The sequence below is a fragment of the Pseudocercospora fijiensis genome (genome assembly GCF_000340215.1).
Source record: "Pseudocercospora fijiensis CIRAD86 unplaced genomic scaffold MYCFIscaffold_3, whole genome shotgun sequence".
NCBI lineage: Eukaryota > Fungi > Ascomycota > Dothideomycetes > Mycosphaerellales > Mycosphaerellaceae > Pseudocercospora > Pseudocercospora fijiensis.
This window is the reverse complement of record NW_006921534.1, coordinates 5,117,159-5,137,416: the sequence shown is the minus strand read 5'-3', so window position 1 is coordinate 5,137,416 and position 20,258 is coordinate 5,117,159. Positions and strand designations below refer to the sequence as shown.

Genomic DNA, 20,258 nt, shown 5'->3' with positions numbered 1-20,258 from the left:
GGGCAAGTCGGCCTAGGAGGCGAATCTTTGTTCCTATGTTCGCACCTTGAGAAGGAGCTGTGCTGCCGACGTCGATGTCCAAATACGAAAGGTCAGATGGTGTTTCACAGTAGAGTTTGATTGGACTGGCAGGGGACGGAGTTCAGTCCACATTCGCTATGCTATGCTCGGCGGCGAACTCTCCTCAATGATCAGCGCTTACAATAAGGATCGGATCAACTCTGTCAGATCGTCGCTGTCAACAAAGATGGAGCATCTGTTCTACCATCCACTCCTCTCTAGGGAGTTCTACCATTCACTCCTCTCTATGGAGTGTGAGTCTCATCAGCTCTTGAGGCGGCAGTGAGGACCTGAACAGTCGTCAGTTGCAGAAACTGCTTCTACCGGTAACGCGCCTCCTACGTTTGATGGCACGCTAAGGAACGTCATTGCTATACCGTTTCCCGTTGGGGAGGGAAACAACAACAACAGCAACAACAACAACATTGAATGCTGAGGAGAAGAGAGCGTGGATAAGACCCTGCTGTGGCAGGAAAATGCGTGGGTGATTGATCTCCGTCCGGACGCGATATTATATCTTGAGTGTCGGCAGCATGGCGCCCAACCCTATTCTGATCCCGCGGAAACCTGTCCCTCAGGCTTCACATCGGAAACGGAAAGATGTCTCGAAGGGATTCAGCACTGCAGTATTGGCCACATCGACGGTCGTGTTCCTGTGCGCTGCTACTTCGTGCGCGAGACGATGGCTCTGTTCTGGGGCAGCCATTGAAACATTGCTTCTCATCTATGGACACGCCTACGAGAATAGAATTCGGGAAGCGGCTCCGTTGTGCACACTGCTGGCGACCTACAACCTGATCTATGCCGTCTGCTCCACTTCATGGCTCCTGCATGGGCTGTTCGTCGCGGCTACTTATCCGGCCATATTCCTGACCTCTTTGAACCAGTTTCCAAGAATCGCCAACTTTGCAAGGCGAGGTCTCCGAAAATTCCTCGGTGGTCAACCGCACTTCATTAGGGACAAGCTTGCGCTTTTCAATCTGCCGGCCCTGGAAATCGACACCGATGTCGATGGCCTCTTTGTCATTCGTGGTGTCACTTTCAGCTTCTCGACGCTCACCCTGGTTGCTCATGGATGTGAACTTGGTATGTCAAATGAATACTTACTTCTTCGATTAGAATGACTCACTTGTAATTCACTATTGACATCGATGTAGGTCTCAAATTGGCCGACGACATTGAATTGGCAATATATGTCGATGAGGTTACAGTACGCTTCTTCCGCCGCATCGAAATCGGCGATGTCTATGCCAACGCGAAAGGCGGTCAATTTGAGATGACATTTGGTGGCCTGGAGGATGATGACGATGATGTAGCAAGCGAATTCAGCGTCTTCTTGGATGATACACCACTACTCCGTGCTGCCACAGCAGGATCTAAGGGACTGACAGATCGGCCCAAATTGAGAGAGACTCTGACCGGCGTCAGCTATATGCGAGACTCCTCCGCTAGAGCGGGTCTGCATATCGTGACAGCACTGCACCCGGACGATGAAGCTGCCGATAAGCAGTATCACGAGAAATTGACTGAAATACGAACATCGAGCGCTGTGTATCAATCACGACAGGCGGTGCGCCAACGAGCTAAGGGCCAAGGCCGCCGACTAAACGATGAAAAAGACATGCGTGCAGCAGTCTGTGCTGAGCTGCACAGTCTACCTTCTGTCCCTCATCCACCAACTGTATGTATGAGCTACATGCGAGACTAGGTGGAAATGCTAAATGTTTACAGCGATCGGTGAGAGTCACTACACTACAGAACCTATCGCCTCCTCATGTCAGACGATTTCTGCATCGGCTACCGTTCCTTCTTCGACTCCTTCTTGCACCATTGAGTTACTTTCATCCAATCAATATATCAAGCATTAACGCTGCTGGAAGTGGACAATGGCTACAGATGCTTCTTCAGGAGCGGGTATTCAAGCAATACGCCGAAAATAGCGCAGAGCTTCGAAGGCTGTATCGCAAGGTGTCTACATGGCTTGCCGATGCCAATTTCTGCGTGCAGCTAGCAGACATAGAAGGACTTGGACAGGTGCCGCTCAGCTCTGCATTTGATATCGTCACCTACCTCAAGTTCTCAGATGTGATGGCCTATCGTACAGCACTTGTAGATGGCCAGCCGCAGAACGACAGCATCAAGCAAGTCGTCAGGCTGGGCGGAGCGGATGCGACATTCACGATACCTTCGTACTTACTACCACATCATGAGCATCTGATTCCGGCGAAACCTACGAGAGAGGACGAAGAGGTACTCGAGCAGGAGATTGATCAAGCTGACGGCACTCCAAAGATAGTACAGGCGGAGCACAAGCTGGAACAGGCACTCAAAGACGAAACGAACATCTTTTTGAGCGTCCACGGCTCGCTACCAGTCTCTTGTGATCAGAACATGCTCAACTTTGTCGCCGCACTCGTCAAAGCCACAAAAATTATCGAAATGGAAAAAGAGATCGATGCAGCGGACCGAGCAGATACGCCGATGTCTCCCACTTTCTCCGACTCCACGTCCGATGGACTCTCTCGAGTCACCTCAATGGACGAAGAGCGCAGCATACCTGATTCCGAAAAAATTTCCTTCAAAGAGGCAGCAGGCTTCAAAGTCTTTGCCAAGAACATTCGTCAAAATCTGCAGGATGGGACGACGAAGGCCAAAATCCGAGAATTCGCCAAAGACCTCCATCAGACAACCAAGGACGGGATGAAGAAGACGATTGTCGGCGGGTTGGTCAACGATCGATGGATTGCAAAAATGGTGGGCAAAGTTGCCGCGACATTACAGAAAGCGCAGGGCGATGTTGGGTATAGTGGTAGCATTCCACTCCCGCTTGAGCCGTACAGAGCGTTGTGGACTTCGGAAGGCAAGTTGAGTAAATTACTGCCTTGAGGAGAGATGATTGAGGTCAAACTACGACGGCATGAGATGAAAGCCACGGGGAGTTACGGCACCAAGATTATGATCAAGCTGGGAGCAGTAATATTTCTACAGGACGAGCATTGACCGGCTGGACAAGCAGGATAGCATTAATAAGTGACGTGGTTGGAAGGAAAGAATTGACCCACGCAAAGATGGGGCAAACAATGAAGGGGGCGGCGGTATGACAGGCACCTTCGTCAACGACATACATTTCAACGACATACCTTTGATCAAAAACCAAGTTCCTTTTTCAACCTTTTCACGTGATCTCGTATGCATCATATGAAAGATCGGCATGTGGGCCGCGGCCGCGCAATTACGTTTTGTGTAATCGTAAACATCCTTGACCCAATCAAGATAAGCATGCAAATGCAACAAGAGGCAACAGCGGCGAGAAGACGCGTAGCAATAAGAAGTGCCCAGAGAAGACCAGCAATATACAAGCTTCCAATTGTAGTAGTACTCAAAGGGTATAACATACATACACGTCAATCTCGACCCGCCCGGCGTCCCTTCCAAACAAGGGCCGGTCGCGAGATCCAAGGTACATGGTTTAAAGACGAATCCTCTCAAACGCCTTGCTTGCTCCACGGATCACAATCGCACACTGTCGAATAATGATGTCTTCATCGTCTCGCTCACACTCATGCTCATCACGCGTCCACATGGCATTGCTGTTGCTGTCCTCACTCACACAGCAACCCACATAACCGACACAACAATATCCATGCCCTTCCCCTCCCCTCCCTCATACTTATGACTCCACATGCCATCCTTCTCATTATTCCAAAAAGCTCCACTCGCAGAATGCATTCCCCTCCTGCCCACCTTCTTCTCGCTCGCATTCTCTCCCGACGGCCGTGGATCGCTCAAGTGTTGGATGATGGTGGTGTTGACGATGAATTTGTGTTTTGGGGGCGTGTTGTCGGATTCTGAGATTAGTTGTTGCAGGATGTTGCCGATGATGGCGTTGTTCCAGGCTTGGGTTTGGGAATGTTCGTAGACGGACGCAGAGCTTATGGCGGCGTCGCAGGCGTCGTTGCAGATTTGCTTGAGGCGTTGCACGGGGATTGGCTGGTTTGAGAAGTATATCGTTAGCGAGGCGTGTTGGTGGTGGTGGAGAATGGGGAGGAGGAGGAGGAGGAGGAGGAGTGGTGGTGGCAGCAGCAGCAGCCTTGCGGGTCGCGTACACAGTTGGATGCCATTGCTTCTTTTCGGGTTACTGGAGAGTGTTCCTGTGATGGAGTGAGTGGTGGATGATTTTGGAGATGGTCGAGAGGTAGTTGTGATTGTTGTAGCGTGATGTATCAGTCGAGTTTCAGCAGCAGCAGCAGGCAGAGAGGCAGAGACAGGCAGGCGAGATTGTGCATAGTGGAATTCCGATAGATTGGCACTGAGCTCGGCGGCGTCGGCGTCGGCGTCGGCCTGATGCTTCCTTCCCTTGCCGTCTCTCTTGGCATGCGAGATCTGACGGGGATGTGAGACCCCCCGCATTTCGCATAAACTCGCATAATCGCATTTCACTGCTGGCCTGAGCTTCGTCCAATCAGAGTGAGCGACGGATCAGCGTGCATCTTGTGACGAGCTTCTTCACGACTTCCGAAGCAGCACAGAAAACAAGCTCTTCCACTGCCATTGACATCCCCGAGCCAAGGCTGCGGAGCTCAGAGGCCACCACCACCATACCATCGTACGACGAACAACTGAGATCTGAGAGAAACTCCTGGCCACGAGCGAAAGCCTCTTGCACAAACATCGAATACAAACACCCGAACATCAACAACACCACCGCCAACATGTCTTCTCAACCACTCCTCCAGACTGCTCCCGGTAAGTCTCCAATACCCGATCCTGAACATTCACCATTCACCACTCCCACTCTCACTCCCACTGGCCCTTCAACCCTCCCTCCTCCTCACTGCAAACTCCTCTCCGAACCCCAAACCCCACTCAGCTCAACCTGGCATGGCATGGCATGGCTGGCTGGCCCATTCTCTCCTTCGCAAAACCCTCAAACTCACCAACAACATCCCCCAGATATTCCACGACCGAATCCCTCGGACATTCACATTCAACCCCAGAAGCAGAAGCAGAAGCAGAAACACAGACCACAATACTAACCCCTCCCACCAGGAAAACGCATCGCCCTCCCCACCCGCATCGAACCCAAAGTCTTCTTCGCAAACGAACGCACCTTCCTCTCATGGCTAAACTTCACCGTAATTCTAGGAGGTCTAGCAATGGGACTTTTGAATTTCGGAGATACAGTACGTGAAAATCCTCCCTCCATACCTACCCTTTTAGTCCCTGCGCCCTACTTTTACTCACTTCCTTCGTTCACCAGGTCGGTCAAATCTCCGCCATCCTCTTCACCCTCGTAGCCGTAGCAGCCATGCTCTACGCTTTAGTGACATTTCATTGGCGAGCGAAATCCATTCGAATGCGAGGTCAGGGAGGGTTTGATGATAGGTTTGGTCCTACGGTTTTGGCGGTGGCGTTGTTGGGGGCTGTGCTTGTGAATTTTGTCTTGAGGTTTACGGGGACTGCTTGAAGAGGTGGACATACAACAAAAGAAGGTGTGGGAGAATGTGCGTAAGAGGAGAGAGGCGCTCGGGAAGTGGGCGCAGCGGACAGTGCATGAGCGGAGATCGAGGCCTGTGGTCCAGGTCTTCTGTTCAGCTGTCAGGATTGCAGCAACAATGTTTGATGAGCAGTACTGCTGCACATGATATGCATATAAATGTACACACGCATGACGGTCGGATAGATACTTAGCTTCACGTTGGCTCTGTGGCATGCCGGAATAGCGGTGAATCGTGTTACTATTCAAACTTTTTTTTTTCTTTTTGGCAGTTCCTGTCTACTCCTCTACGCTTGCACCACCTCCTCCAAGTGAAGCTTTGAAGCCACTTCTCTCGCTGACCCAATCTGTTCTTTGACTTTTTCCACTTTCTCTCCGCCCACCTGCCTGATAACTAGCGGATACAGGCCCATTGCCAGACACCTACTACATCATTGGCTTGAACCACGTCCACGTTATCTGTTTGCGGACAACCCAAAGGCCAGGTGGCATCAGCAGGGAATGATCTAGTGTAGCACGGCAGCAATGCCGCTTGACTTTGTTGTGCTCCAAGAGGGCCGAAGACATGAGCGTTGCGATGCGATCAGAGCACGGGTAGCCAAGGCGGCTGCTTTCCGCGTAGATTGTGCGATTTTGATCCAGACGCGGCGAGATCCTGCCTTGACATATTCACCCAAAATGGCGAGGTTCAGCGGGCTCTGTGCTGTCCGTGTGGAGCTTTGGCACGATCGCAGCTCATGTCGTTCGCCAAGCAGCACTGCGACAACCATATGGTCCATAGATGCGGGAATATACATCCATCTCAATCAAATAAAAGTATTATCATGCCCGGAAGATTTGCTGTTCCCAATGTCCAGATCATTTTTGAAAGAATATTTGCATGGCTCATTTGCCCTCATCGCCTTGCGCAACGCCCATTCCTGGACTAGGTTGGTGTGGAACAGCTGCCTGCTGTCTTGGGGTCATCTGAGGATATCCACTGCTCATAGCGCGGTGCTGCATGTGGTGCGGGTATTGGCCTGGAGATGGAGCAAAGTGTGGCTGCATTGGCATGCCCGGTTGGAAACCTGAAATCTGTCAGTTTCGTTGTCTTCAAGCCATAGGTGATACTAATGCATACCTTGGTGCGAGCCTTGATGAGACATCATGTGAGGTCTTGGACTGCCGGAGAAGCTGCCGTGGGGTTGCATGTGTGGCATATGAGGCTGTGCGTTAGGTGGCATTGGAGATCCGCCGTAGCCTTGTGGCATAGGCCCATTCTGGTAGCCTTGGGACGGGTTCTGTACCATCATGTGGCCGCCACCCATTTGTGGATTGAATTGTGGTCCACCAAAGCCGGGCCGCATTGGCATCATTTGCGGTTGTGGTCCGCCTGGCATCATCATCGGTGTGCCTTGAGGAGCCATCTGTCGATACTGCATCGATGGAGACATGCCGTACTGTGGCATAGGCTGGCCAGGAAATTGTTGCATCTGCATCGGAGGCATCTGACCATTGAAAGGCACAGCCGGCACCTGCTGCACACGAGGCGAGTTTTGTACGGATCCATTAGGTCCAAACTGTTGCTGCAAGCGTGGATCGAAGGATGGAGCGTGTCCGTGGCCATGTTGAGGCTGCCCGTAAAATGGCTGCCGCTGGTTAGGCCCGGGCATCGTTGGTGGACCCTGCATATGAGCTGGCAATTGATGCGCATGAGGCATCTGACCCGGATTAGGCGTATGCATCGGCGAAGGCCCAGAGCTCGGTGCTTGCGCCTTTGGATAGGCACTCTCGTGAGATGTGTTCTCCCTCTCTTTGGGTTGCGACCACGTCGGCTGGGTGCTGAAGGCTTGTGGAACGCCACCGTTCTTGTTAATAGCCACCTTAAGATGTTCCGGATAGTCAGCTTCTGCCATGCGCTTGACGGCATCAACAAATCCAGTCGGTGACTTAGGCTCCTTCTTCTTGCCCTTGCTGAAGAATGACACCAATTCCTCCGTCTCCTTTCTCTGCGGGCTTGGCGAGGTGCCCGTTGGGGTGAAAGCTGACGCGCCGGGACGGAACTCGAACGATTTGGCATTGACATTGAGCCTGGTAGCAGAGTTTGGACTCATCGGCATGTCGGCGCCCGTAGGTTGTGGAGGTCCTGAAGGGATGCGCAGCTCTGCGGGTAGCGGCTGTATACCAGCTCTGCCATTGAAGTGCATTTGATTGTTGCGAAGGCGCTGGCTGAGAGGAATGCCTGCTGGAGATTGTCCCGGCGGGATTTGTTGTCGAGCCTGCTGGCCCACGCGAGTCCGATTCTGCTGATTGAATGGTGCTCTTGAATCGGTCGATGGTGTCGGTGCCGCCTGCGAAACGCTGCTAGATGGAGCTGGAGATGCCGTGACACTGTTAGCTTTCTCGGAATCTTTGTCCTTCGCTCTGATCTCCTCTTCTTTCGCAGCTTGGTCTGCCTTCTTTTGGATCTCAAGCTGCTTCTCCCGGTCTTTGGCAAGGATAGGTACCAGGTCATCCGGCACACGACTTTTCAGCTTGAAATTCTCAGCAAACTTCTTGAGATCGTTCAGCTTGACATTCTTCTCCTGGCGCTGGTTGACCCGTTTTTGTTCCTGAGCAGCACGAAGTCGTAATTTCTCGTTGTTGGCGAATTGCTTGAAGGCATCGGCTGTGTCTCGAACGCGGTCTTCTGTGGTGCTCTCTTTCTTCTTTGGAGGCTCGGACGAAGTGGCTACTGCTGCGGATGTTGCCTTGGAGGTCTCTGTCGTAGCCGGAGCAGCCTTTTCAGCAGGCTTCGGCTGTTCTGGTCCTGGCTTAGCAGGCGCTGCTACAGGTGCGGGTGCGGGCGCGGCCGCGGCCTTGATCTGGCTGGAAATGATGGCTGGATCAAAAGGTGCGCCAGGTACCGATGGAGCACCAGTGATCGGACGCTGCGATGGCGGCACGTATGCACCAGGGGCCCTTTTGGGCAAGGACGAGCTGTCGCGTGCCACTCCCGAGTACTTCTCTTCCTCGTCGCCGGCATCATCACCACGATAAGCGTCTTGGCGTCGTTCTTCTGCGACATGTGCGTTTGCTGGAGCCGAGTTCTCAATCTCACGAGCTATGCGCTCTGCCTTTGCAACCTGTCGTTTGTACTCGGGGTTGTTTCGATCAATCGATGTTGTGTAGATATCCTCGTCGTATGAAGACGAAACCCCGTACATTCTCTCGTTGGCCGCGAATTGATCCCATTCGGTATCTCCACGTGAGCCACTGGCCTCGAGCGAGAGGTCTACATCGGTGTCTGGACCTGGCTCCCATTTCTGCAGTTCACGCTCGCGATATGCTTTGGCAGATATCTGCGCATCGGTCATGAACGATCCAGCAGAGCCTGAAGACAAGTCAGTGAGGTGCTTCCGACATGGACATGTGTATTTTCATACCGTTCTGTTGTGGAGCCGAAGAGGTCGCGATAACGACCTCCTTCACGTTGATTTCTGCGTCGATATCGAAACTCATTGCATGGTCATCGCCTTCACCAATAAAGTCGTGTGGAAGTTGGACGTCACCATTCGTTTGCTGGCTGTTCGGTAGGCGTGTTCGTCGCACCATTTTCAGGAGATAGTGGGGTTTTGGGCCATCGAATGCCCCACCACTGAACACGCCAGTGAATTGCTCGCCGCTTTTCAGCGTGAGCGTGACATCCTTGCCCTGATGTGTGTCAGTGAACATGCCTCAACAAGCTCTTCCACCGGTGCGTATTGAAGGAGAGTATTTCTCCAAGCTACAATGCCTTGGGTGTCAATTGTGTACGTACCACGAACTGCGAGAAGAGGAATAAAGCACGATCATGTGCGTGCTTGTCCGCATGTGGATCTACAGAGCTCTTCGCGTGCGATACTGCCGGAGCGGGAGGTGGAGGCTTCTGGGCGCCGTTTACGGCGGAAGGGGTGCGGTTGCCAATGACAGGTGCGCCTTTCGACCAGGCATTTTGTGGCTTTCTGTTACAATCTCAGGTCAGTATTATGTAGTGCTTGGTGTGGTGGTATTGCTTTTCGAGAGTGACACTGCCGTGAAAGTTGAAGTGCCTGAGGCATGTGCGCATGTGGGTGACTCGGGAGGGTGAGAGGATGGGAGGGCACGTGCGACGACGGTGATGTCGCGTGAAGGGTGAGTGTGGTGGTAATCTGTGTTGGGAGAGCTCACTTGTTCTGTGCATGGACAGGGCTGGGTGCCTGCTTGCGTGCGCCGTCGAGAGCTCTAGCACTGGGTGCGGTACCCTTCAATTGCTGTTTTGAAGCGGCGGGAGGGTTACCGGCAGGCTTGACAGGGTCTCGGCCGTTCACGGTCGCGGCCATGGTGGCGGCGTCTCGATGGAGGAACGGCGGGCGGGCGTGGGAGGTGCAGAGTCGAGGTGAGGTGGTGAGTGAGTGTGTTCTGGGATGGAGGGTGTCGGACTGCGCCGCACAAGCTGGCTCTCGCTCGCTGGGGAGCGGAGATGGCGAGAGCCTCGCTACCGCGTCGCCTGAAGCACGAAAATAACGCCGCGCTCCCAATGCCTTTGCTAAGAAAGAAGGGGAGGGGGAGGGGAGGGAGCGATGTCGCCTGGGCGGAGCGGTATATGGAAGCAAGGCGAAGGCGAAGGCGCAGGTGCGGTGGTGGTGGTCGAGCAGTAGTTGGATTGGGAGCTGCTGGGGCCCGGCCGACTAGGACGGATTGGGCGCTGGCGCTGATCGCGATCCTTGCCGGGTGCGGGCGCGCTTTCAGAAGGCTTGATGAGTGGCAGCGGCGCCGGCTGGCTGCAAAAGATAGAAACAAGAATACGGGTGGTGCAGAAGGGAAGACGCACGAGGCAGTGCTGTGATTATTATTGCTGGGCACATGTGATGATGGAGCGACGACAGTTTAAGCACGATTTAAGGTAGCTCCGTAGACGAGGCGTATGCCAGGTAGCGCAGTTGATTTGTGCGTGCACGTGAGGCAGAGTTTCGCCAGCAGAAGGCTATCTCGACTGCCGTAGCGGAGGCATGCATCGATGCAGCACGCTGCGTTGCGCTGGGACGTCCTCCGTATGTGTGTGTGTATGTGTGTTGTCGAATGCTTGATACAGGCGTCTCCGAAAGCCCAGGATAGAACTACTGCCAGGCCAGGCCAGGCCAGGCCAGCTTCGAGGGCAGCATCGCCGCGCCGTCGGATTCGCTGTCAAGTCACCTCCACTCCACAGTCAGTCGACCATCGCCCACGCCCACGCCCACGCCCACGCGCATTCGGCCACGGCCACGGCAGCCGACACATCCACCGAGCCACGCGCACACCTGCTGAAGACTTGCCCTTGTGCTGAGCGCGTCGCCGCTGCACAGCACCAACGATGAACGGCAACCCGGCGACAGCGACAGCGACCGCAGCCATGCCTGTGCCTATGCCTGCAGGCCCTGAAGATGCTCCCAGCGCTTCAAGAGGTAGTGGAGGCTCAACCCGCTCGTCGGGCAGCAGGAGCAGACCAAATGTGAGAATATACCATACTATTGTTGTGCAGGACACGGCGCTGACAAATTGCACCGCAGCCGCAACAGCAACTGTCCACCATCGAGAAGTCGGTAACGCATCTGCTTGTCGCCACCAAGCAGCTTCTCGAAACGCTAACCATGTGGTCGACTGGACGCGCCACCGAGGGCCAAGTGTCGGACGTATACGTGCGCTTGGGCTATGAGTTCAACATCGCTTGCAGGGCATTCAACGCCATTGGTGTCGACACCGCCGACCTTGGTCCTGTCCCAGATCTCTTACGATCTATATTGGAGGATACCTTGAGTCAGGATGCAAGTCAGCAGAGTTTGGAAAAGTATCTGCCACGCATAAGAGATATAATAATAAACTTGCTGCATGGCTTGAAGAAGAAACAGCAGAGGTTGAGGCAGCGAAGCAATAGAGACGGAGGAGAATCGAGCAGCAGCAGCAGCAGACCACCGAGGCAAGCATCGACAGCGAGCACTATGAGCGTGCAGACAAACTTGACGGAACAGCTGGACCATCTACCGACACGACACTCGAGCAGCAGATCGTTTGCGCAAAGGCAAGGAAGTGGGGATCTCGGAGGACCAGATTTGCCTCCACGGACAACGAGCGCTGCTAGCGGGACTTCGTCACCTCAAAGACACGCTCTGAGCCCACAGAACAGCGTCAGCCACCCTTCAGGCAGACCGGACACCATGTCTACAGCTTCGGGATCGTCAGTATCCAGCGATACTCTCCAGAATATACCAGTGATAGCGCCCTACCCGGAAAGCGATACGATGCCTACGAACCATAATGTGGAAAGAGACCAGTCTTCGCCAGAACCGCCGAAGCCACCACCGAAGCAGAACGATGCCTTGTCGGCGCTCCAACGTGGGGGAGACTTGGAGAGGAGAGCGTCAAGACGATTTTCAGCGTACCAGATATCGAAGCATTTGGGAGGCATGATGAATGGCATTCCCGCTATACCTCCCGCTCAGAACTCACCCATACCGAATAGAGGTCGGGATGTGCGTGAGTCTTTGAATGCCGTCCGCTCGCGAGGTAGTGTCTTGCACAGCCGGACACGATCACGGAACCAGAGAACCGGCTTTGACTCTTCTCCGGCACGAGAAAACGAGGTAAGGCGGATATCTGAGGAGAGCTCGCAGCTGGACGACCCAGCAGCACAAGGCAAGCCTACTGCGAGGGAGGATCTGGATGGTGAAATCGTGAAGACGCCCGAGGACAAATTGGGTACGCCCTTTGCGCCTTTAGGTGAAGAAGCTCCGAGTGCAACGTTGAACGGCCCCATTGGCGAACCTTTCGCCCCGGCAGGCTCTTTTGCCGCACCCGGAGCTACAACTACCAGCACGTCGCTGAAGCGGTACAATCGAGATTCGGGACGACAAGGTCGTGACTACACACCGCCAGTGTCTCAATATGTTCCCGAGGGATCGCCGCAGCTCGGCAAAGAATTGACTCTATTCTTACAGTACAAGAGCAAAATCAAGAAGTTCGTACTTCCTGATGGTGGTGATCTGACTCTTGCGCGGCTTCAGCTGGCCTTTATCGAAAAGTTCGCCTGGAATACTCACAACCATGGTGTCGACTTGCCAGAGATATACATCCAGGATCCAGTGTCCGGTGTCAGGCATGAGCTTGAAGATCTCAACGATGTCAAGGAAAGGTCGGTTTTGGTATTGAACATTGAGGCTCTCGACGAAGTGAAGCGGCACATTGATGATGGCATTGGTGGCTTGCGCCGAATCGTGGAGGATATCAAGTCCGGCGTGGACGATCAGCGGACTGCTTTGCAACGTGTCTCGGATCGCCAGCAGGATACCGCTAAAGAATTGGCCAGTATCGCTGCAGCGCCTCCTCCTGCTGTCGTCTCGCCAACAAGAGCTAATAGTGGTACTGGTAATAAAGACCTGGCCGGCCAATTGAAGGAAGTGCAAGGACTGCGCCGCGACCTCGCTGTTGTCAGACAGACTTACAAATCCTTCGTCTCGGACATGCAAGCTTCGATGAGCACGATCCGATCCAAGGCCGCAACTGTCAAGAAGGCTGCTGCAGATACCACGATCCCTGACATGGACGAGAATACTGGCCGCGCCTATGTCAACAACGGCAAGAAGACTCTCTCTGACGACAGCGAGCGGATCGTCAATAAGGTCGATGACCTGCAAGATCTCGTCGAGGATCTTCGAAAGGATGTCGTTACCCGTGGCGTGCGACCTCTACCTAGACAGCTTGAGAGTGTCAGCAAAGACATTAGCACCGCGACTGCAGATCTCAAGAAGCTGCAGGAATTCCTCAAACGTGAGAAGCCAGTGTGGACGAAAATCTGGGAGAAAGAATTGCAAGTGGTTTGCGATGACCGTGACCTGCTTACAATGCAAGAAGAGCTTGCCGCTGATCTTGAAGACGATCTTGAGAAGGCTAGCCAGACTTTCGCGCTTGTTGAAGAGGCGACCAGGCAACAAAATCTGCAAAACCCGAACGGTGCTCCCACTCCAGGAGTCCGCTCCACATCTCGTACTCTGGCTCTAGATCAGGGTGCTGATCCTCACAAAGCCAAGGATGGTGTCCTCGGTGAAGTCAGAGCTCTACAGCCGAACCACGAATCGCGACTGGAAGCCATAGAGCGCGCCGAGAGGAATCGACAGAAGGAGCTAGAGAATCGCAAAGGCGGAGAATTCCAACGTGAACTTGGCAAATTCGTTGACGAAGGCAAGCTGAAGAAGTCCGGCGGCGTCGAAGAAGTCGAGAGAGTCCGGCAACAGCGCGAAGAGCAGACCAGAAAAGAAGTCCTTCTCTGGCAACAGCAAAGAGCTAGGCAAATGGCCGAGAAAGAAGCTGCCGCTGCCGCTGCACAAGGCGAGGCCTCTGAAGCAGCCCCCGAGACCGACGACGGCGCGACACCACAAGAGGGCTCACCCGAGAACGAAGGCTTCGTCGACGCGAAGGAAGAAGTTCCGCCAACTGAAGCCGCGCCGTAGAATGGGCGGCAAGCAGAAGACGTAGTAACGACAACTCCCGACCGTCACGATTCTGGTTACGATCCTTTTCGAGAAGTGGGCAATGAGAAGCCGAGGAGTACTTTGGCCTCGAGTACTGTGGCTTCGAGGGCTAGGTGCGTTAGTAGGAAAGATGTGCCGAAGAGCTCTCCTACTACGGTGAGGAGTACGCCTTGATCGGACGAGGAATGAAACTAGCAGCGCGCTCGCCAGGAATACAGGACCCCGAGCTGCACAGACTTGTGTGGAGAGATGAAGTTTAGGATAATGGGGAGAAGAGAAGCAGGAGGGAGAGAGGGAGGGGAGGGATTTTATAGAAAGAAGTAGGTATTATTCTTGTATGTGCATTTTCGAGACGAGACGAGTATATCTTGAAGGATTAAGAAGAACTTCTCATGTCAAGATTCTGTCAGTCAGTCGGCCCTTTTCCTCGTCTGCATGCGTGTGGTGGTCTTCATTGGAATCGCTCTGCGCGGACAACTTCGGTCAGGATTGAGAGCAAACGCTGTCTGTGGATTCAGGACCCAGGTCGATGTGAAATATGTCGTTGTCGTTGAGCGAGAGTAAGTTGGACGTTAGACGCGAAAGTATCAGCACCCGACTGGTCCAGTGCTGTCTAAATTCTATTTTTCAGGCTGTCCTCTGCGGCCTTCGCTCCAAGATATGAATGATCCTCTCTTTCAATGTGTTTTAAAGTGGTCATGTCCGGCATTCCGACCAGAAATATAGAGTGATGGAGTCGCCGATGCGACAGCGTGACATCAGCTAGATTGTCGTGTCGTATAGATCAATCAAGGTCCAAATCTTCCCGTATCATCCATATCTCGTCGAAACCTAGCCGTCATTTTGCGCAGCTTTAGCAGGGGAAACATCCCCTTTCCCTCTCGTCGGTCCTCCAACCACCATGCCCGTAATTCCAACTACACCAAGCAACGTCCCACCCACGACAAAAAAACTCAACAACGTACTCCCACCCTCAGCACCTTCTCTTTCCCGAAAACTCGCCCCTTGTTTCCTACTCCTCTTCGCCTGTCGCCGTTCACTCAAATTCCCCAAATTCTCATGCGTACGAGAATGTCCAGCGCGATCGAAATGCGGCACATCATGATCGAAGCCCGTCGCAAAACCTCCGGGTCCCATTCCAGGCCCAGACGCCGACTCCCCTCTAGCTTCGAAAGTATGTGACGCCTTCTCAGCGTTCTCGCGCCTCTTTTCGCTCTGTTCGCCCCAGCCTCCACTTCTGTAAAACGAGGGTGGTGGACCTCTGAATTGTGTTCTTCGACGGCTTAGACCTGAGGCGGGGCGACCGCCGGGGCCACTTTGGGAGGAAGAATGTGAGCCTTGAGGTGTGCTATATCCGCCTCCTCTTCCACCTGATGTTGGAGCCGGTTGACGAAAGAAGGCGCGATCATAACGTTGTTTCTTTTCTGCGGATCCAAGGGTTGCGTATGCTTGGCTGACTTTTACGAAGCGTTGTGATTTTGCTTGGTCGTTGGGGTGGAGGTCGGGATGGTTGGCTTTGGAGAGTTTGTAGAAGGATCTGTGGGTGATCGGTTAGTCAGGTGCTTTATACAACAAGATGATGCACAAGGCCGACTTCTTGATCTCTGCTGGCGTGGCATTCGTGGGGACTTCAAGGGTCTCATAGTGGTTCGATAGTTCAGCGTTCAGGCCGGCTGATGCGTGGAAATGCCGAATGAAGGTGGGACATGGTGTTGCTGTCCGCCGCGAAACGCATGATCGCACAATCATGCCTTAGAGCGGACAGCGACTTTGTTGAGGAGGAGTTTCGTGAAAGTTGTTCGTGGAAACGCGACCGGAGTTGCATGCCTGTACCGGCTGTGACGTCGATGATTGTCCGGTCTCGCTTAGATGCCGCTAACCCAAAGGAGAAGATCCAGCCATGTTGTGGTCTTACTCCTCGAGTCCTCGAACCACGGACCTTGTTTCGTAGATATCACAGACAGCTCACACTATATATAGCATATGCAGCGACTGGCATTATTATTCTCGATCACTAATGAATTCCTCCGAAAACATTGACAGTGCGACGCGCTTACTGCCTCCGGAATACTAGATGCTCATACCTATATGCTGCGACAACATCGTGCTTCACACGGATACGGCACGACTGCTCCTTGGTTCACGACCATCATTGCCATGCTGCGGGGTACGATCCGTGTTGCAGACCCGTGCAGATTCAGGTGCAACTAGGTTTGAGCACAAATCAATAAAGTTTCCCTTTCGATCAGGGGATAGTACGGAGTGAGTGACACTGAGTGTCTTGACAACCAGTGCCTCTCCAGCTCTCCGGATCGCTCATGAGAATGCGAGATATTGCGTCAGGAGTCATGAGTCAAAGTAGCGCATCAGGAGGAGGTGTTCCTTCTGCCGCCAAGGCCCTACATCTCTCAGCCTCTCAATCTGACTTGGCACGGTCCAAACTCTTCCAAGAGGCAGCTGATAAAGACCGGTGAATGTCCCTCTCGCGACGTGTGGAGCTGTATGTTCTGTCTCGCGCAGCAGTAGAAGATGTCTAGACACCACGGACCTCGACAAATTTTACACATCTATTCTCACGGCAGCAAGTTGCCGCCTTTGGACCCACCAGCCGACATAGCTTTTGACGTATCTACAGTACCAAATCCGCCTGGATACCTGAGATATAGCCATGATGGACGACACAAACGAATGCGGAAATGGTTGATGGAAGAGCCTGCATTCGTGAATCTCCTATCCTCTGCTGAACGTGCGATAAGACAAGCTGTCGATGAAAAACGTCATCGGACCGCATCTTCGCCACATCATCACTCTCATTCGGGATCTAGGCAGCGTTCTAGAGAGCGTAGGAGCACAGATCTGGAGACAGTGGTACGAGGCTCGACATTTGAGAGAGTATATGAAGGTGGCGCCATGCCCAGCAGAGATCCGAGTCATGAGGTACGTTCCGCTCCACATACCAGGGAAAATAGTCCTATGGATTACGATCCCAAGACCGGACTTGCATCGTATCGCATCTTGAGGTTGAGTTCTTTTTGCGTGGCGGGACATCATCGATCGGTCGCTTTTGCTGAGGAACTAGCGAGATTGAGATGGCCAGCGGATTGGGAGGTGAGGGTCCACCATAGGGATCTTGGGAGAGACGTTTACTGGTATGAGAAGCATGGTGGCGAATGGGATCGACAGAAGCAGCCCAGACGTCAAGTGAATCTCGGCCGACCGCGAAGTGCAGAATTTCGCAGACCCCATCATGAGGAATATCGAGAACCAGAAAGGCCGCGACACTCACGCGAGAACGGAAAATCGGAGGGAATGGCAGTCGCAGAAAGGGTATTGGATTACTTACGATGAGAATGTCTTGTTGGACCAGCTCCACCGACATTTTGCTACTATATGTCTGGCACAATCTGCCCGATGAGACCATTCGCTCCAGGCCCCCCTACTCATGCGACTCATGGTTGTAACAACTTTCTTTGAATGAGCCGTATCTCTTGATAAGAAACCCCATGTAGAATGCTACTAGGTAGCCCGAGCTCCCTTGCTCGGTGGTGAGCTCTGGGATTCTTCTGCATAGTCGGCGAATCTCCGGACTAGTCAACACGAGGATAATCAGCACACCGGCAGTTGATCGCATCTGATACTCCCCACGACCGAGAAAGGTCGGTCATGAGTACGAGATTTTCGAGGACCTGAACTTCATCGGATATACATTAGACAGAGAGCCTCCGACAGCAACAGCTTTTCCAGTCAAAGTTTGGGACCCAATCACAATCACGACAAACGCTTCATGATGACCATCAAAAGCACAACTAATGGAGTACCTGTGCGCGAGCCAGTAAGACCATCTGGATCCCTGGACTCGTTCCTGTACGACGATACCACACCTGTAATTGGCCGAGAGTACACCGATGTCAATATCGTCAACGATATTCTCAATGCTCCAGATGCTGAGAAGCGTCTTCGGGATCTAGCATATATCAGTGGGTGAATTGGTCCCATCCGACATCAACATATATGATAACGCCTTGGTGGCAGTTTCGTCGAGGGGCGTAGTCTTTTTCCGCAAACAAGACAATCTCACCAACGACCTCCAGAAAACGTTGGTCCAACGGCTGGGTGAAGTCTCTGGCAAACCCAAAGAATCTTCGCTTCATATCCACCCGGTGATGAATAACACTGGTGATATGGAAATCTCTCACATCGACTCGGTCCAGCGAGAAGAATACCTCAAGCATATCGAAGACTACAAGATTAATAGAAATCAATATCGCGCTGCTGAGTGGCATTCCGATGTCCAATTTGAGCGCTGCCCGCCGGAATATACGTGTTTGCGACTGACCAAACTTCCTGAGAATGGCGGAGATACACTCTGGGCGTCAGGGTGAGCCAACACATTCCAGCGGTGAATCACAAAAGAAGCTTCCATTGACCCTTTCCCCCCAGATACGAGATCTACGACCGCTTTTCTCCGGCATACCAGAAGTTTTTCGAGACTCTGACCGCGACATTCAGCGGCGAGGGTTACGCGCAAATGGCTGCCCGCGACCCAGACAACGTCAAACTTTTCCAAGAACCCCGAGGCAATCCTTTGAATGTCGGCTTGAAATCCGTTCATCCCGTCGTGAGGACCAATCCTGTCACAGGCTGGAAAAGCATTTTCGCCATTGGCCCATTCCCGAACCGCATCAATGAGCTCACGCCTGATGAGTCCAAGGAGCTTTTGGCCAAGTTCATGGATATGATTGTCAAGAACCATGATTTGACTGTGAGATATAAATGGAGAAATCCTAACGACTTTGCTATATGGGATAATAGATCAGGTATGGAGAGTCGATCAAGAAAACTTCTTTTTCTGTTTTGAAAGCTTGCTGATTATGTTATCTTGCTACTAGTATTTCATACACCGACTTTCGATTACGATGGCCTAGGTGAGCGATATGGTCACCGTGCTGTTGGCATCGGAGAGGAGCCGTACCTTGATCCTTGTAGCAAATCTAGAAGCGAGGATCTGGATGGAAACCTTTGAGAGCCAAAGTACGTTTCAATCGAGATGTTTGAGTACGTCAAGTCGTGCATGAGCGATCCTGAGTACGAGGTAATCTCATTGCAAGGCTTGAGGAGTAGGAAGGCGATGAGTCAATGGGGTGGGAATGAATGCACAGCATTACTCTACCTTATTCTTTACATTATTTAGCCCTGTCACGAATTTACACTTGTTTGCTTGTAACTATTCTGAATGTTCACTGTCGGATTGTGTCTTCTTGCCAAACTCTTTAGCAAGCATAGAGGTCATAAATAGCTTTTCCATTCGAGTTGAAGATGCCGAAGGACGGAGAGTCGTTGTAATCTTGGTAGGCATACCAGAAGACCTGAAGACTGTTAGTACAGGTATGATAACCCAAGGTTTTGATGGAAATCTGCTTACATGACCCTCTTTGAACATCTGGCAGGCGACGGAGCGCCAGTACTTTTGAGCATTCGCGACTGACGGAACAGCACTGCCGTGTTTATCGCCACTGACTGGCCATGAGGTTTCGGTGACCCAGACCCATGCGCCGGATCCGATAGATTGGACGTGATTCTTGACATCGGTGTAGGATTGAAAGAAGACATTGTAGGCGTCGTCGATGGAAGAGCCTTGCCAGTAGGGGTAGCCGTCCATGCCCACAAAATCGCAAGCCTTGGTCACCTCGTCGTTGGCACCATCAACCCACGCGGTCCAGGTGTCGACATGGCCAACCTCTGCGTCGACTCCCATGGCGCGGACCATTCCACGAACGTCATAGATTTGTTGAGCGAGGGTGCTTGCCGTGGTATCTCCGCGGTAGAGATCTTCTGATCCGACCGAGATAGCGAGAATCCAGTCCTTTCCGTGCTTGTTGATCGCAGACTCCAGAGCGTTCTTCTCGGCTGTGTAATGAGCAGAATCCTCGGTCCAGACACCAACAAGAATCTGAGTTCCAGTGTCCAGGGCAGCAGGCACAGCATTGGCAAGCGTGTTGCAATCGCTGGAGGCGTAAAGGCGAACGGCTGTGATGTCTTGAGGCAGGCCCTTCAACTTGTTGAACGCCTCCTCCCATTGCGCTGTAGTCTTGCAAGATCCATCCGGATTGTTCGCTCCAACATTAAAGCCCTTATAGTACGCACTCGCAAAAGGGACCGCTGCAAGGGCAGCAAGTGCTGGAGAGAAAAGCATAATAGAAGAAAAAGACGTAATCCAAGAA

At 52.8% G+C, this 20,258-nt stretch overlaps 8 protein-coding genes across 8 annotated transcripts; 4 read left to right on the top strand and 4 right to left on the bottom strand.

Moving 5' to 3' along the window:
- Nucleotides 1-857: 857 nt before the first annotated feature.
- Nucleotides 858-2,928, top strand: MYCFIDRAFT_96580 (uncharacterized protein; the record flags this gene model as incomplete). The annotated part of the gene is made up of 3 exons (XM_007927256.1): nucleotides 858-1,146; nucleotides 1,218-1,741; nucleotides 1,792-2,928. Coding segments are annotated over 3 exons (1,950 nt in total), but the record flags the coding sequence as incomplete, so codon positions are not given.
- Nucleotides 2,929-3,666: 738 nt separating this feature from the next.
- MYCFIDRAFT_182476 (uncharacterized protein) lies at nucleotides 3,667-4,470 on the bottom strand (the record flags this gene model as incomplete). Its single annotated transcript, XM_007927255.1, has 1 exon — nucleotides 3,667-4,470. One exon carries the CDS (start codon nucleotides 4,468-4,470, stop codon nucleotides 3,667-3,669), a length of 804 nt encoding a protein of 267 aa, XP_007925446.1.
- A 302-nt stretch (nucleotides 4,471-4,772) lies between these two features.
- On the top strand, nucleotides 4,773-5,527 carry MYCFIDRAFT_41408 (uncharacterized protein; the record flags this gene model as incomplete). The annotated part of the gene is made up of 3 exons (XM_007926009.1): nucleotides 4,773-4,806; nucleotides 5,110-5,243; nucleotides 5,321-5,527. The coding sequence occupies 3 exons, from the start codon at nucleotides 4,773-4,775 to the stop codon at nucleotides 5,525-5,527; spliced, it is 375 nt and encodes a 124-aa protein (XP_007924200.1).
- Nucleotides 5,528-5,781: 254 nt separating this feature from the next.
- MYCFIDRAFT_88620 (uncharacterized protein) lies at nucleotides 5,782-9,905 on the bottom strand. The gene is made up of 5 exons (XM_007927254.1): nucleotides 9,725-9,905; nucleotides 9,336-9,519; nucleotides 8,962-9,229; nucleotides 6,678-8,909; nucleotides 5,782-6,624 (listed from the first exon to the last, which is right to left on the bottom strand). Exons 1-5 carry the CDS (start codon nucleotides 9,874-9,876, stop codon nucleotides 6,443-6,445), a joined length of 3,018 nt encoding a protein of 1,005 aa, XP_007925445.1. The 5' UTR covers nucleotides 9,877-9,905; the 3' UTR covers nucleotides 5,782-6,442.
- Nucleotides 9,906-10,460: 555 nt separating this feature from the next.
- MYCFIDRAFT_207425 (uncharacterized protein) lies at nucleotides 10,461-15,574 on the top strand (the record flags this gene model as incomplete). Its single annotated transcript, XM_007927253.1, has 14 exons — nucleotides 10,461-10,475; nucleotides 10,499-10,534; nucleotides 10,560-10,591; nucleotides 10,629-10,852; nucleotides 10,879-11,048; nucleotides 11,083-13,989; nucleotides 14,017-14,133; nucleotides 14,181-14,278; nucleotides 14,313-14,357; nucleotides 14,390-14,398; nucleotides 14,438-14,568; nucleotides 14,593-14,643; nucleotides 14,669-14,721; nucleotides 14,756-15,574. The coding sequence occupies 14 exons, from the start codon at nucleotides 10,461-10,463 to the stop codon at nucleotides 14,801-14,803; spliced, it is 3,936 nt and encodes a 1,311-aa protein (XP_007925444.1). The 3' UTR covers nucleotides 14,804-15,574.
- Nucleotides 14,348-16,020, bottom strand: MYCFIDRAFT_207424 (uncharacterized protein; the record flags this gene model as incomplete). Its single annotated transcript, XM_007927252.1, has 5 exons — nucleotides 14,348-14,888; nucleotides 14,938-15,574; nucleotides 15,611-15,752; nucleotides 15,781-15,976; nucleotides 16,009-16,020. The coding sequence occupies 5 exons, from the start codon at nucleotides 16,018-16,020 to the stop codon at nucleotides 14,826-14,828; spliced, it is 1,050 nt and encodes a 349-aa protein (XP_007925443.1). The 3' UTR covers nucleotides 14,348-14,825.
- A 1,804-nt stretch (nucleotides 16,021-17,824) lies between these two features.
- Nucleotides 17,825-19,060, top strand: MYCFIDRAFT_41478 (uncharacterized protein; the record flags this gene model as incomplete). The annotated part of the gene is made up of 4 exons (XM_007926014.1): nucleotides 17,825-18,014; nucleotides 18,070-18,415; nucleotides 18,478-18,854; nucleotides 18,927-19,060. The coding sequence occupies 4 exons, from the start codon at nucleotides 17,825-17,827 to the stop codon at nucleotides 19,058-19,060; spliced, it is 1,047 nt and encodes a 348-aa protein (XP_007924205.1).
- Nucleotides 19,061-19,447: 387 nt separating this feature from the next.
- On the bottom strand, nucleotides 19,448-20,173 carry MYCFIDRAFT_6274 (glycoside hydrolase family 17 protein; the record flags this gene model as incomplete). Its single annotated transcript, XM_007925986.1, has 1 exon — nucleotides 19,448-20,173. A coding segment is annotated over one exon (726 nt), but the record flags the coding sequence as incomplete, so codon positions are not given.
- Between the last annotated feature and the right edge of the window lie 85 nt (nucleotides 20,174-20,258).

Bases quoted from the DNA above. Each gene is read 5' to 3' on its own strand.
- MYCFIDRAFT_88620 (XM_007927254.1), bottom strand. From the start codon at position 9,876: ATGGCCGCGACCGTGAACGGCCGAGACCCTGTCAAGCCTGCCGGTAAC. The intron at 8,910-8,961 runs GTATGAAAATAC...ACTTGTCTTCAG, and splicing joins TTCGGCTCCACAACAGAACG to GCTCTGCTGGATCGTTCATG. The intron at 6,625-6,677 runs GTATGCATTAGT...GACAGATTTCAG, and splicing joins TCATCAAGGCTCGCACCAAG to GTTTCCAACCGGGCATGCCA.